Below are 15,532 nucleotides of genomic sequence, written 5' to 3' on the forward strand. Positions count from 1 at the left end.
TTACCATAAACTTAGCTGTATTATATGTTTTTTAAGGGTATAATCAAATTTAAAGACACATATAATTAGGTAACAAATTGAAATACGGAAATGGCATAGAAACGTTAGTTTCCCAATTCTATGTAATACCTATGCAGTTTTCTTGCCCGTAATTCAATTTAAAAAGTGAAAAAGAAAAACCCAAACATAAGTTCGGGACGGTTTAGCAGTCAGAGGCATAGGAAAAACGAGCGGTTGACTCGGAAGCGCCATTGGCATATTCTTTTAAAAGTTGGTGACAAGAACAGAGAACCACTATTTATTTATTTTCGTTCTGCATGTAACCATTAACTCGATCTCGTTCTCTCGCCATGGGATCCTTATACGGCTTTTTTAGTTATGCAAATACCCATGTATTTAATGCCTCTTTCCCATAAGTACCCACAAAAAGCTTTGGAAGCATCGACTTTCTAATAGCCGTTCCCACTTCAAAACTTTATTGGTAATGAATTCAATGATACTGCTGAATTAAAAAACAAAAGCTCAATATTTTCCAGATAACTGCAACATTCTCGGTATCTTCTGTCGCAAATTTTGCACAGGTGAGTATACTGAGTGTTTTATTGATCATTTTAAGATCGAAAAATGCTGCCATATTGCGATCAGGTTTTATTAATATGTATTTCAGGTTTGTGCCCATATCTACCGGGTTATGTGTATACTGCAGGCTTCTGTATATGGCCGTCGGGTTATTAATAAATTACAGGCTTTTAATCAAATGTGTATTGGATTGTGTGTATATGCAGGCATCTCTTTTCAGCATTCTCTGCTAATAAGATGGCGGAAGCGGCTCTGGTCAGTCCCAGTCTCTTTTCTGGTCAAAAAAAATTGCCAGCTCTGCGGTCTAATAAGCATCATGTATCTACCACAAGGATTGCGCGTATTGTGAGGCTAAAGCTATGGAGGGGATCTGATGGGAGAAGAAAGGGATCTATTGTTGGGAAAGGCAGACTTAATGTGGCAGCCTCGTCCACAGGGGAGAGTGCTGTTGGCAGCGGTGATTTTAACATAGAGCAGTTTGAGAGGGATTTTGAGGAGAGATTTAAGCTTCCACATCTTACCGATCAGTTTGATTGTAAACCAATACAGACCACATTTTGCATCAAGAGCAGGTGTGTTTTCTGCTTAAAATTAGATGTATTTAGGTGCCCATTTACATATGAGTTCTTAACCCAACTTTGTTTTGATATATTTGAGCCACCCAATTACAAAATAATTGTTTTAAACTTTGATGAGATTACAGATCTTGACTAACCTGATGTAGGTTAAGCTTGGATCACTTTCTTAAGATTTGTAAGCATGAGCCAGAGGGGAATGCACTCTATAATCCGTACACCACAATCTCACCACATGTCTGCTAGGGTCACGGATTGACTTATTCTTTGTCTCTACTACAATTATACCAAAATCCCTTGGACAATACATAACTGTTGCCCACTCCAATATCATTTTGCTATATTTAGGGCAACCACTAACGTGGATATTGTTTTCCAACTCTACCCTGTCACATAGTTCTTATTAGGTTAACTCCCATCTCCATATCTTGAACTTAGTTCGTTGTTGTGCATAATCCCTGCTTATCATATGACCATATTGATCACGATGGTAAATCTATAACTGTTATTCTAATCAGAAAGCGCCTCCATATTTCCTGTAGACCTCTGCAAGACAAACAAATACAATTGTAATTGTAATAAGATAAACCGTGCTTTTCTAATTACAAGCAAACTGGGTATCCTAGTGAAAACTCCCTCTTGATTATTGAGAAGTTGTAGATTACAGTTGAATTTGACATCAAAAATAGTTATGAAATTCACAGGCAATGAAAATGGATGGTTGAGTTGGCCTTTAGTCAACTCTTGATAGGTACAGTGCATAGCTATACACACTTCGAGTCTACCACACTACTGCAGGAAATATCGATGGTACTTAAGGTGGGCTATCATCTTTCACAAAGCATGCATTCACTTATCAATGTGTGAATGCCCTATTTATAGGGCTTCTATGTGGTTTTTGTATGGTTTTCCTGAAGATGCCATAACAGATAAACAAGTAAACTGTGTCAACACTCAACATCTTTGTGCAGTTATTTCCAATTGTTTCTCTGAGTTTTGGTAAAAGTCATTTTCCGACTCTTCTCTTTCTTGAGTTGTTTCCAATACCAAGTCATTTGAGTATGCTAAAATCACTTAGGAATCTGGAATCTGGTTAAAACCATGTTAAGAAAATTTGTTCTTTAGCTTACTGTTTCCTGGAATCATTAAAATATATAATCTTTTTAGACTGCACCATGATGGTGCACTTGGAGGATTCAGTGTGTTTTTTGTGTTGTCGGATCTTTAACTTCTATATGCCACAAAACACTTTTAAGTAGTCAACCTATTGACTGCAGCAATTCATGACTTCCTATCCTGCAAAAGACACTTCTTCCCCATTGAAGTTTAATTCGGTCGATCTTTCCTGAAATTGTGTTAAGCTAATAGTTTTCTTTGGAGTTTAGGTCTTAAACATTCCCCTTTACTAAATAGGTGCACATATTCAATTCAATAGTAAGAGCATCGACTGTATTTAAATATCTCATTCTTATAATAGCTAGAAAATGTTTAATACATATCTGTGTCAGCAATTGATTTTATCTTAATGTATGTGATATGAATTTATGCAGTTGCCCTTTACCTGAAGATGACAGAGTTCATCCACCAGGAGACCTGGGAAAAATGTTTGTTCATAATGATGATCGCGTATTACTTAAGGTAATTTCTTTGGTTTTACAGCAGCTGTCCTTTTGATGAATGTTTAATTCCTCTGAAGTTAACACGTGATAGCATTGACACCGTTCTGTGTGTTTTTTAACTGCAAGACAAAACAATGTAAGTGCTAACATGACATGATTCAGGTGATCAACTATGCAACACCATCATCTGCCGGTGCTGAGTGTGTTGACCCGGATTGCAAATTTGTGCACCAATGGTAATCTTGTCTTTCATATTTACTCTTCATATCTCCAGAAGTCAGTTGAGTCCATTTGCAGAAAGAGAGTGAAGATGCATGACATATTATTTATTCTGTAATTAAATATATCAGTACCATAAATTATTTCATAGGAATTTGTAACGTTGACAATAATGAAAATATGATCCTGGTAATGGAAATATGGTCTGGGACCTGGGTATCCTTCTTTTGGTCTTTCTTATGCATAGCACTTCCTAATTTGAATAAAATAAATTCATAGCCCCTAGCAAGAACTACTTTATTTACCATTTTACTCATGTATTTATGATTTCATGGATATTTTTATTACATTTTTATTGCATGTCCAGTGTAATGCTATATTAAGATGTATGATATGTGGGTATGGCCCAATATTCTATGTTTCTTTCTGTTTCTCATTTTCTTCAGTGCTAATAATATGTAGTACAACAATTCCTCTCATGCACACTGTAGGGTACATCGTGCGGGGCCAAGGACAGAGATATACTTTCATCCTGATGAGGTAAAAGCAGCAATTGTTACATGTGGAGGACTCTGCCCTGGACTCAATGATGTGATTAGACAAGTAGGATACTTTTTCCTTTTTTCTTTATTATCAAGTTTTTAGCTTCAAAGATGATATTTACTTCCATTAGAACTATTGTATCCTAAACATTGTTTTCCTACTACTTCAGAAACTAGAAGTTAGTCCAAGATCAACACGGTGATAATATCTCTGTTCTGTTTTTTAGGCAAAAGATTTTTTTATCACTTATAACAGAGAGTTGCCAGTCACTTAACCTCCCTGTTCTATCCATGTATATCATAAATGGAAACAATACTTCCAGATATGCATTCGTCTATGGGTCCAATGTGGGTTGTATCTGGCATGCTTGGAAAATGGCATGAGATGTTCAGGTCCTGTATCAAGTTTAGGGTTATGAAATAACAATAAAAAATTGCTTCCCAAAAAAGAATATTAGAAATTCTGCATTCCTAAAGACAAATATATAATTACAAAAGAAATATATAAACTAAAAATTATAAACTGGATATACATTTAATTTCTTCATCTCTCGAGAAATATATCATTACAAGAGGAATTATATCAACCAAAAATAAAAATACCATATACATATAGAGATATATAAAGTCATATTTCAACTAACTGCGTATATGTCATATGCATGTTTTTTTCTGTATAATGTCATATCTGTATTAGGGGATCTTAAAAATGTACTGTATCCATATCTGAGACCGTATCTATCTGATACTTATCTGTTTCCATGCAACTCTGCATAAAAGTCGGCTTTATGATAAATCAGCAGAGTGGTCTGAGATTGTGCAGATTTTTTACCGAATTTATTTTCTGGATATTATTCTCCATGTCTTCTCCTTTTTGGCACCCAATTGCAATTTTTTAATATATATCAAGTTAATCTTTAGAACTATCCTAATTTAAATCTATTAAATAAGAATAGACAATGATCCATCTATTGTTGTTGGTTGATGCAGATAGTTATAACATTAGAAATATATGGTGTCAAGAACATTGTTGGCATTTCTTATGGATATCGTGGACTGTTTGATGAAAACCTCCCTGAAATACCTGTAAGTTTTAATACATGTGCAATTTGTTACACTTCATGATTTGGAGTCATATATTCTGAAATGGCCCTCATTAATTTGAGTTTTCTTTATTTTAAAGAAGCTTGTTTTCTTAAAGACTTAAAAAGTTTAAAGTGTATGCTGGGATTATGTTGCTTGAAATATCCTTTCATGTCATCAGCTATCAAGAAAAGTTGTTCAAAATATCCATCTATCCGGAGGTAGCCTTCTTGGGGTCTCTCGTGGAGGTGGAAATGTATCAGAGATTGTTGATAGCATGCAGGTAAAAAGTCAACTGGTCTCAATTCTTCACATGGCACTTATGCTTAAAGTTGACCATAATATTTTCCTTAAAATGATATTTTCCTATTATATCAGTAACATGGCCTTTGGTCATTGACCTAACCTCACTTAGCTGATGTCTGCTTTGATATATATTGGCTGTGCAGAAAAGAGGGATTAACATGCTTTTTGTATTGGGTGGAAATGGAACCCATGCTGGGGCGAATGCCATTCACAATGAGGTTTAACCCAAGATCCTTATTTATATTTGATATGAAATACCGATTGAACATCACAAAATAGTTTTATGATGAGATAACAACTGCACATTAAATAATAAATTAGACCCCAAAAAATTAATTGACATACTGGAGTTATTTTCAGTTCATTTGAAAGTTTACAATATACAAGTACGGATTTGGTGTAACAAACAAAGAACTACTCCTTGAAACCTCTATATTTATAAGATTAAAGAACAAGACATAACCTTGAAAAATTCAAAATGTAGGGTTTAGTTATGATGTAATATTGCAAAGAATGTCCGCACTACTTATGTCTTGATTCCTAGAATGGCAGTTCTTTCTGAATTACCTTTCATTACTAGTATGGAATCATTCCATGCCTCTTCACTACAACCATATCTAAAGGCTGCTTGTGTAATTAGCAATGCCAATTACTCCTCTGCAATGTAGTATGAACTAAAGTATGCCTTAAAATGGCATTACCAACTTATATATTGAATCCTGAGGTTTTCTTTTAGCAATAAAAAATTCTAATTGTGAAATGTAGTTAACAAACATTGTAAAGAATATTTTTATCTTCAAAATAAACGAAGTATGTGGCAATAAATCACAAGTTTTTATTGTTGCTGTGAAATAGGACTTAAAAGAGATACAATATAATTTTTTCATTTAACCTGAAATTTAAATTATGAAGCAGACATAGATAACAAAAAGGCTGGATTTATATGATCACGCAAGATGTTAGCATTAATCTTCTGAATAATAAAATATGCCTGATGATATTACACGCTGGGTTTTGCCTTAGAAAATTGAGTCAAAACTGACAAAAGAGGGGTAGAATAAAACTTGAACTTTGATGAAAAATATGTAGATTAATATCTAACTCTGTTTAATATAAGGAATAATCTCATCTGTATTTAATATTTCTAGGGTAGAGGGTGGTGGATATACTCTGAAGAGTAGTTTGAGTGTAATTGAGGGTATAAAACCCCCCTTGAAATGCATATAAAACATGGGAAAATCCATAGAAACTGAAAAAACACCTCATAAATATCAACCATTGAAGCAGTGGAGTGCACCAAGGGAAAAGCTTTGTGAAACTCAAGATGTTGTAGTTGAATACCTGTAGGATGTTTGAAAGGTAGACTCAATATAAAATAATTGATGACTAATAATTTAATAGAGTGAGTTCAATTTTTATGAAAATTGTGACCAAAGATTCAATTCCTTTGGAAAGAGGATATTTGTTTTGATAAGCTTGCCATAACTTGTGGTGTTGCATGAGTTGACTGAAGCTGGATGAGTGCTTCATATGTTTGAGAGATAATAGACACTAAAAACTTTCTTGTTCTCAGTGTCGCAAGAGGAAGATGAAAGTGGTTGTGGTAGGAGTTCCCAAGACGATCGATAATGATATCTTGCTGATGGATAAAACATTTGGCTTTGATACTGCTGTTGAAGAAGCACAGCGTGCTATTAATGCTGCATATATTGAGGTACTTAGATATTCACACAAATTAATGCATAGTTTTCAATTGTTGTTGAGCTTACAGTATCCAGCAACAAGAAAGAAACAGTTGTTGCCATTATATTTTCAAAGTGGGCCTATGAATATATCTCCCATTGTATGTGATATTTTCACTTTTCACTTTGAATTTGTAAGCACACACTGGCATCACACTGCATTAGTTAATATGCTTGAAGTAATGCTTGGTTTGACTTGTGTACTGCAGGCACACAGTGCATACCATGGTGTAGGAATAGTTAAACTTATGGGAAGAAGTAGTGGCTTCATTGCCATGCATGCTTCACTTGCTAGTGGACAGATTGATATCTGTCTAATTCCTGAGGTATGCCATGCAAGTTAGTCTCGTGCCCATCAGGAATTGATTTATTCAATCTAAAGTTATATATTTTGATCTTCTTCTTTTTGGCCTATGCACAGATTCCATTCATTTTAGATGGGCCAGATGGTGTTTTACAGCATCTTCATAACCTCCTGACATCAAAAGGATCAGCCGTGATTTGTGTTGCTGAAGGTGCTGGACAAGTAAGCAATATTTTATGTTGAAGGTTTAATTTTGTTCAGTACAATATTTGAGTGTTATTCTGATAACTTGGAGACGAGAAGAAGTTAGTTTTTAGGTGTGTTAAGAGAATACTCGCGTACTTATTAACATAAAAATCTTTAGTTGCTTTTCTCATTTGGATTTAATGTTTATGCTGGATTTTGTAAATTTCAGGATTTGTTTGAGAAAAACAATGCTACTGATGCATCAGGAAATCCTGTGCTCACAGACATTGGTGTTTATCTTCAACAACAGGTTTGATTCCTTGGAACACCATATGGAAGTTTCTTTTACCTTCTAGAAATACAGTCTTACATTGAATAAAAACAGGCTTCATATATTTTCTCATGGTCATATTTCATGCCCACCCACTATTGAAAACTGAAAGACCTAAATTTCAATTATTACCGTTCAGTTTTTGCTCAGATGATGCTGCAGGTTGCATGCGATTCTAGCCCAATCAGTCTTGTTTATTGCTAATTATATTAGGCCTTTACATGTAGTTTATTTTTATTTTTTAAACACTAAAAGAATATAATTAATCTACATGATATTTGACTGCTAATATTGTCTATATGATAGCTTACTGGCAGCTGAGAGTAAAGTTTAGTGATATACTGTTTTGTTTAGAAAAGATTAAGTGTGCTATACACTCATCATTTATGGCATATAAACTATAAGTATCCATGAAAGGTTTCAGCGTATCCGACCTAACGAAGGCATTGTAAACTCAATTTGGATGAAACAATGTGGGACAATTCCATAGATGCTGCTGTTGGAGGCCTATTACAAGATCACCGAGGGATATAGGATTATAAACCAGCAATGTGGCAGAGGTACATGCCGTCTACTTGGGTCTTCAATTTATGAGTATCTTAGGACCAACAACTCATTGTCGATGGTATTATAAACTAAAGTATTAATGAAAGATTTCAATGGATCCTGCCTAAGGAAGGGCATTGTAGACTCAACATGGATGAAACAACCAAGGCCAATCCCATAGATTCTGTCATTGGAGGCCTATTATAAGATCACAAGGGAACATAGGATTCTAAACCAACAATGTAGCAGATGCACATGTTATCTACTTGGGTCTTCATTTAGTGAATAACCTAGGACTTCCACCAACAACTATATAGGCAGACTTGGAAGTCATCTTTACATAACTTCCCACCCAAAAATAATGTGATAAAGGCACATCCTGTATACTTGGAACTTCAATAAATGAGAAACTTCGGACTCCAACCAACAGATATAGAGGTAGACTCAACTCATCTTTACAAAAATTTGTAGCCTAAAACAATAATAGGAGACAGATCCACAATACAAATAACAATCAAATTGGTAGTGAGAATTTTGTGAAATTAAATTGTGGACCTAGTATCATTATCATTGCCAAAATCCACACATAAAGCAACGTCACAGTAATGAAGTTGATTGATCAGTAAAAAAGGTCCACACCAAGCAGCCCATGGACAAATCATCTTGACTGGGATCACATATTCTGTCCTATAGAAATCCAATCCAAGGTGCACTTCTAAGTAATGACTTGATATGATCACCAGATGGTGATTGTGCTGCTGGAAATTTCACCCTTTATATTAATTTAGTAAAAAGAAAACTTTTGAAAGAAATATTCAAAGAACGATCTTTCAGTTTTTCACAATTTTTCAATTTTTATCAATTTCTCAAGTTTTATTGGGGTTGATGATCCTACAAGGCAGCTTGACACCTTGCAGCTAGAAACTTTGCTGACCTAGATGCACAACAGAGCAACAACAAAAAATAGTCAATGTATTCTTAAAGCACCTAGCTATCTGTTCACTAACATATACACAATAGTTCCAATGAATTTAAAATTTTTGCTCAGTAGAAATATTTAGTTATTTTATTAATGTAGTTCCAGATCTAAACTTGGCTCGGATCAGAGGAGGTTACAACACGGGATGTAATAACCCTGCCTGGCTATAGCTCTAACAAATACTAACATTTCTGACTTTTGACATTACGTCAAAATAATGCCAGTACTACTGAAAAGAACTCCAAGGCTGACTAAATTACATTCACCAAGATTAGGCAATTTTTGAACAACACTGATGATGACCAAGCTCAATTTAATGGCAATGATAGATTTGCATTTGATTTACTATGCCATGTAACTTTAAAAAAAACTCAACTACTCCATATTTATCTCTCAATTCAATTTACATCAGCATTGAATCATATTACATTTCAGAATTTCACACACTTTCTTCCAAGCAACAATAATGACATAAATGGAAGATGCAAAGCTTAAAAAATTGATCCACAATACCTCAGCTACAGGATCAATGCTCAATTCTAAAACTCCAAACCCTTAGCTAGATGCTTCAATGCGTATATAATAATCAAGATTATTCTCCTTAGCTACAACAAAAACAATAGGAGATGTTGGCCAATTGTATACTTTAGCACAATTGCCAAGAACTTCTTAGACTCAACCCTTATACTTCAGCAAGGGTCACAGAATATCAGAACTCGAAAAAAGACACAAAGGCAGCAAAAGCAAATAAAATATCCAAGCATGCTTTTCTCAACAAATGGGCTTGTATTTATAACCTCCAGATGACCTTTTAATCCAAAATGTAACTCCACTCAAGAAGCTTCACCACATAACATTAATTAGAAGCTTCCATTAGATTCTTTCACTTGACTTGGCTTAACTAATTAATAAATGATTCTTATTAATGATAACTCAACACTCAAGTGAAATTATAAAGTTAAATTCATAGTTACACCGCCCTGGGAGACGGGGGGACAAGGCGACAAGTTTCTGAGACGGGGGGACAGAGGGGCCTTGATTTGGGGACGGCGGCGGGGGATGGGGGGGTGGCGGAAGGAGTAGGGGTGTATATACTATACATATGGTATAGCATATACCATATCAACTAGAATATCATGATTCATGATCAAATAACAAACAAACAATGAACATTAAACATTGAACATCAACAAATAATAAATATTAGTCTAAACTCTATATATCAGCCTTCAAATCAATAGTATGAGTATCTAGATTCTACTATCTAATAGTAATCAATGATCATATGAGTCATGACATAAAGATGATTACAATAAGTATCATGTGCTATGAATCATGATATCAAAATAAGTATATAATGCAAAGAAAAACTACAAGTCTCCACGAGTCCAAATCAAAATGTCAAATCAATGGAGACTCCTTGGCATCCCCCCACAATGAAGGAGACTCCTTGGTGTCCCTTCGCACCCCCACACTCGGAGACCTGTAGCCGTCTTAGAGACGTCTCTCTTGTCTCGGAGACCTCTAGCCGTCTCGGAGACATCTCGCCGTCTCCGGTGGCGGTGGCGCTCTAAGTGGTGCCGCCCGAAACGCCGAGACGCCGTCCCCCCGTCCCAGGGACGTCCCTATCTCCGAAACGGCCCATTTTTGGGGGGGGGACGCGTCCTCGTGTTGCACTAGTTAAATTATAACTTTATAATAAGCCATTTAATAATATTTTGGCCACTAAAAATATAATAACTCCCAAAATACTCATCATTTAAATGTCGTTTGAAATAGGAGTCATACCTATTATTTCTCCATGTGACCAAATTCACTATCCAAAAATAGATAGGGTCCATCTCAATCAACACCTAACTTACCACAAATAGTAAGTACACAAAACTAAGCCCAAACAAAGTCCAATCTGAGCCAAATGAAGATCAACTTGTAGCTTACAGAATTGTGGAGAAGACAAAACCCTCCCAAGCCAAGTCATTGCCTCAGAAGACCCTCTATCCACAATAATTAGCCTACGAGGGATCACAATAATAGGTTAATCCTTGAAACTCCGATGTTGGCAAAAATGGGGACATTACATGGGAAATCACTACATTGTTCAGGGCTGGACGCACATCCTAAGTCAGAGTCTTGGAAGATTGTTCTTCTCCTTTCCATATATAACCTATGAAGAAGTCTTAAAGTTGCTCACCCTTCTTTTCCACTATATAGTGAAAGGGAAATCTCTTTCCACTATGAAGCACTCTTTATCATTTTTTGTTTCTTACATGGGACACCATGTGGCCCATTGTGAAGCACCTTCTACAACAAAATGAAACCCCTTCATAATCCAAGGGCTACACCCAACAACCATTTGAAGATATAATCAAATTTCATCTAGGAGGCTATTAGAAATATCCATTTCCGCAAGAATTTTGTGCATAAGTTGAATGCAAAAGATTGGAGGATCCTTCATTAATCACAAAATGCTTCCCAAGGAGTTTCCAATAGCTTCAAAGCAAGTATCAAAACAAAACTGTAAAGGAAGGTTAGCAAGCCTCATCTAGAGCAAAACCCTATCGAAAATTTCAGTTGTGGGGCAAAAGTTTAGGTACCAGGCTTTCAACATCCTTTAGAAGCTACAATGAAAAAACTCCTAGCAAATGGATAGATTTGAACACCCCCTTCGAATATAGGCTCCTATCGCTAAGAAATCCACCCATGGAGATCATGCAAGCTCCACCATATTCCCCAAAAACACCCAATCAGTCCAAGTTTAGAGAAGGCTGCAACATATTCAGCCATTTCCTGTACTTCTCCCTCTAAATGTACCAAAATGGCTTTGTTTGCACACAATTTAAGGCCACATTCAAGCAATCACATCAACCGTGCAATCCAGAGTCAACTATTGTTATAGGTAATGAAATCCTATGTGCAGCTTTATCTAGCCCTATTTCTTCAATATGCTGCCTACCATGCTTGCCCCCCAAGAGCCATTGCTGAGGCAATGTCCTGCTGTAAATCCATTCACAGCTCCATGGATTTATAAGTCTGAGCATCCACCACCTCTAGTTCTCTCCCCAGTACATAGGAAATGCACTCACTGCCCATGACATAGGAAATGCACTCACTGCCCATGATGTATTTGGTGATGCTCTGCAGAGATCTGTGTCTTTCACACTCCGTGAACATTCCGGATCTTGCTCAACAATCATTTGAGCAACACAAGAATAGATAGATGCTCCACCTTCAGACGTTATAATTACAATAATTTTGAGTTGTGGCTCTAACTAGTTAGCAAGACTTTACTGCGACTTTTCTTTCTCTCTTTTATTGAATCTATGGAACTTCCTTGTTGGCCACCAAAGTCACATCTACTTCAAACCTACCTACCCTTTTCTTATAATGAGTGGCTTGATTTGAATTATGACCCCACTTTACTAATGGCTCACCAAATTTCGTTGAATTATGACGCCACTCTCCTTGACTTAGTATTACACTGATTGTCGTGCCAGTAGCATTGCAATATACCTGGAAGACATTGTCAAAATACAACAATGCTAGCATTGGTTTCCTTGCTACTCTCTTCTTTGGGGCTTGAAATGTGCATGCTATCCTCTTGGTTCAACAAATTTCTTGTCTCCACTCATGATCTTAGTGAATAGCTCATAGATATCACTAAATTTTTTGATGAACTTATTCAAAAACATGCCAATTCACTTAAAACTAGATGGTTCTAACATATTCTTTAGTGTTGGCTACACTATAATCTCCTCACCCTTTGTAGGTTGGATCTCAAACCTTTTGGGGATATTACAAACCCTAAATATACTAACTCTATCCCAACCTTGGGAAGTCAAACATGGAAGGAGAATTGGTAGTTTTTCCTTTATTTTTTGGCCATTTCTGTTGTTATTTTGTTTCGCTATTATGTTCCTTGTTCCGAGCTTTTTATCCTTTCACAATTAGTGTAAGTTTCTACTCCAATTCATTGGCATTGTCTAGTGACCCAACTTCATACTTAGATATAAGATATAAGAATATTTCTGCACATCTCTTTTTTGTGATTGAGACAAGAAGCTTGTTTGACTGAAAGATTTGATTTTGCTTTCTTATTTTAAACACCCTTCTGTTGCTGGCCTGGTTATTTTACTTCATTTAACTAAAGGATACTTGAATTGCTTTTCCATTCCTCTCAAGAATTTGCTGAATTATTTTCTATTTAAAAAAAATGTTTGCTGAGATTAGGATGAGCTAGAAGAGGAAGTTTGGATTTGCAACCATCTGGCTGCTTCTAGCCATCTCTGCTATAGTCATGAATTTTAGCTGTGTCATGGAGAGAGTTATGTCCCATATTGGTCTGGTGTCTTGCTAATGTAAAAGGTTTGTTGTCAGAATAATAGAATAGGGAAACCTGTGCATTCATAGTAGAGGCAGATTATTGTATGGGCTGGCTGCCCATAGGATTGTAGGGGGGTCGGATCTCTGCATAAGTTATGCTCTGATCTCTTGCTGCTTAGGGAGGACTCTTTCTCTAGTCTACCCCCTAAACTATATCTCCCTTCCTCCCCACCCCCTCTTTCACATTACAGGTTCACCAAATAGGCCGGAACGAGTGTCCCCCCCTCTATAGAACCAGCATTCAAAAGTTTGATTTTTTAACCATATCCTGGAGAGAGGTTTTATATCCCATATATTCATTTGGAACCTAACCATTTTGAATATTGTCCAATGGGTTTTGATTATCAATAATGCTAAAAGGGTTTAACAAACTTCAATCACCTTTTCAAACTGTAGAGCTATCCTGTAAATGTATTAACCTTAGCATAACCTCTAGACTGGAGATCATTAAGATCTCAAGCAAGTTCCTAATAATTTTATTTTACAGACATTGCTATCTTACATTTAATTTTAACACTATTGTTGATCTCTTGTTCATTTACAAGTTTTTGTTTGTTGGAAAATTGTTAACAAGGTTCATATGGCTTTTAGATCAAGAAGCACTTTAAGGGCATTGGGATGCCAGCAGATGTAAAATACATTGATCCAACATATATGATACGTGCTATCCGTGCAAATGCAGCTGATGGAATATTATGTACAGTACTCGGTCAAAATGCGGTAAGCAATAGCTTAAAGCAGAGTCTTAGTCAGATGCATTTGTGGAATTAGCTACAAAAATGATTAAAATTTGGCATACAGATCATAGGACATAACTTCTGTGATTTACAGGTTCATGGTGCATTTGCTGGATTTAGTGGAATTACTGTAGGCATATGCAATACACACTATGTGTACCTTCCTATTCCCGAAGTCATTCAATATGCAAGAGCAGTAGATCCAAACAGTCGCATGTGGCATCGTTGTTTAACTTCGACTGGACAGCCTGATTTCCATTGATTCCAAACAGCTGCATAGACCAATGTTGTCCAACATCTAGTGGACAAGCAATTTCTACTCATTTGAATAATAGAGAATTTTGCAGAGTTAGTGTACTGCTGGAAAGTTTAGCTTCCAGTGAGGCTGCTATTAAATGTTCAAGTTTTCTATTTGTTTTCAAGTTTTTTAAGAATATTTTATGAACAGAAGGCAAAAATATGCTCTGTATTAAGAACATTATTCCGCAATTGCTTTCATGAAAAAGTATCATAATGCCTATTTTTTAAGCTCAATGTGCCATGTGACTTCTTAACATGCATAGTTTTTTAAGATTGATAAAGCAAAACTCAGAAGCTTGAACTCTAGCAATGCAAAGCATGAATTTTCAACTGACTCACCTTTCCACACGCTTGGTATGTCTGGTTGTTATGCATGCTCATAAAAATAATTTTACCATGCGCTAACTTTCCTGAATATACAATTTGGAGTCAAACTGATGGAATTGCACGAGTCTAAATCTGCTTGAATTGAAAATTGGTTGTTATAATTAAAGAGGGTTCATTCAACTTTGGTCATGATTTGCACAGTTGTTACTCAAGTTACCAGCCATGTCAAAAGAAAACCATGCATATGCATGACTAGTTTAAAAAGGAGAACTATCACAACATGAGCAATTCTTAACAATTGCTTAAAGTTGATATGATTTACGAGTGAACTTGTTTTAAATCAAATTTACATCACACTTATAATCACTAAGATGTAAAAATATGTTTATAAATGAACAGTAATGGAAATAGAAACAATCTCACAGATTTCACATAACAAAACAATTAGTGTGGGAAAACTATTCTGACAAAAAAGGGACATTAAATTAGTACCACTCATTAGTTTATTAACATTTAATTACAATACAATAAGACAACAAATTTATATGTCCATCACTCCTATCTCCAAACTTAGCAAGATATTAGCAACCCTCAACTCCAAAAACAGTCACATGAATTTGCTTCCCCAAGCCTACTATTTATAGAGTTGTATTACAAGACATCACCAGTAGTCTCTACAACCATAATATAAGAACTCCACATTCTCCTTTGTATACATTTATACAAATCTTGCATGATATCGTAAATTATAACAATTATTTTTTTACATAGGTTTTA

The 15,532-nt window shown here is 35.6% G+C and overlaps 1 protein-coding gene and 1 long non-coding RNA gene across 3 annotated transcripts in view; one reads left to right on the top strand and one right to left on the bottom strand.

Moving 5' to 3' along the window:
- The first annotated feature begins 156 nt into the window (after positions 1–156).
- Positions 157–14,656, top strand: PFK5 (phosphofructokinase 5). Its single transcript, XM_089818147.1, has 14 exons — positions 157–581; positions 786–1,151; positions 2,705–2,792; positions 2,936–3,009; positions 3,484–3,595; positions 4,525–4,620; positions 4,799–4,900; positions 5,067–5,141; positions 6,497–6,637; positions 6,875–6,991; positions 7,087–7,191; positions 7,385–7,465; positions 13,983–14,111; positions 14,223–14,656. The coding sequence occupies exons 2-14, from the start codon at positions 817–819 to the stop codon at positions 14,388–14,390; spliced, it is 1,623 nt and encodes a 540-aa protein (XP_089674273.1). The 5' UTR covers positions 157–581; positions 786–816; the 3' UTR covers positions 14,391–14,656.
- The window catches only part of LOC149564597 (uncharacterized), a 59,787-nt gene continuing 45,454 nt past the window's right edge, over positions 1,200–15,532 (bottom strand). The window contains exons 3-4 of one of the 2 annotated variants that reach the window (XR_016361862.1): positions 14,768–14,838; positions 1,200–1,700 (exon numbers count right to left, since the gene is read on the bottom strand). This is a non-coding gene — a long non-coding RNA (uncharacterized LOC149564597). Of the gene's footprint in view, positions 1,701–13,972; positions 14,445–14,767; positions 14,839–15,532 lie in introns of those variants that run through there. The other variant, XR_016361861.1, reaches the window with a different exon arrangement.

This window comes from Cupressus sempervirens, chromosome 3 (genome assembly GCF_028749045.1).
Source record: "Cupressus sempervirens isolate cs-2001-9-10 chromosome 3, ASM2874904v1, whole genome shotgun sequence".
Classification (NCBI taxonomy): Eukaryota; Viridiplantae; Streptophyta; class Pinopsida; order Cupressales; family Cupressaceae; genus Cupressus; species Cupressus sempervirens.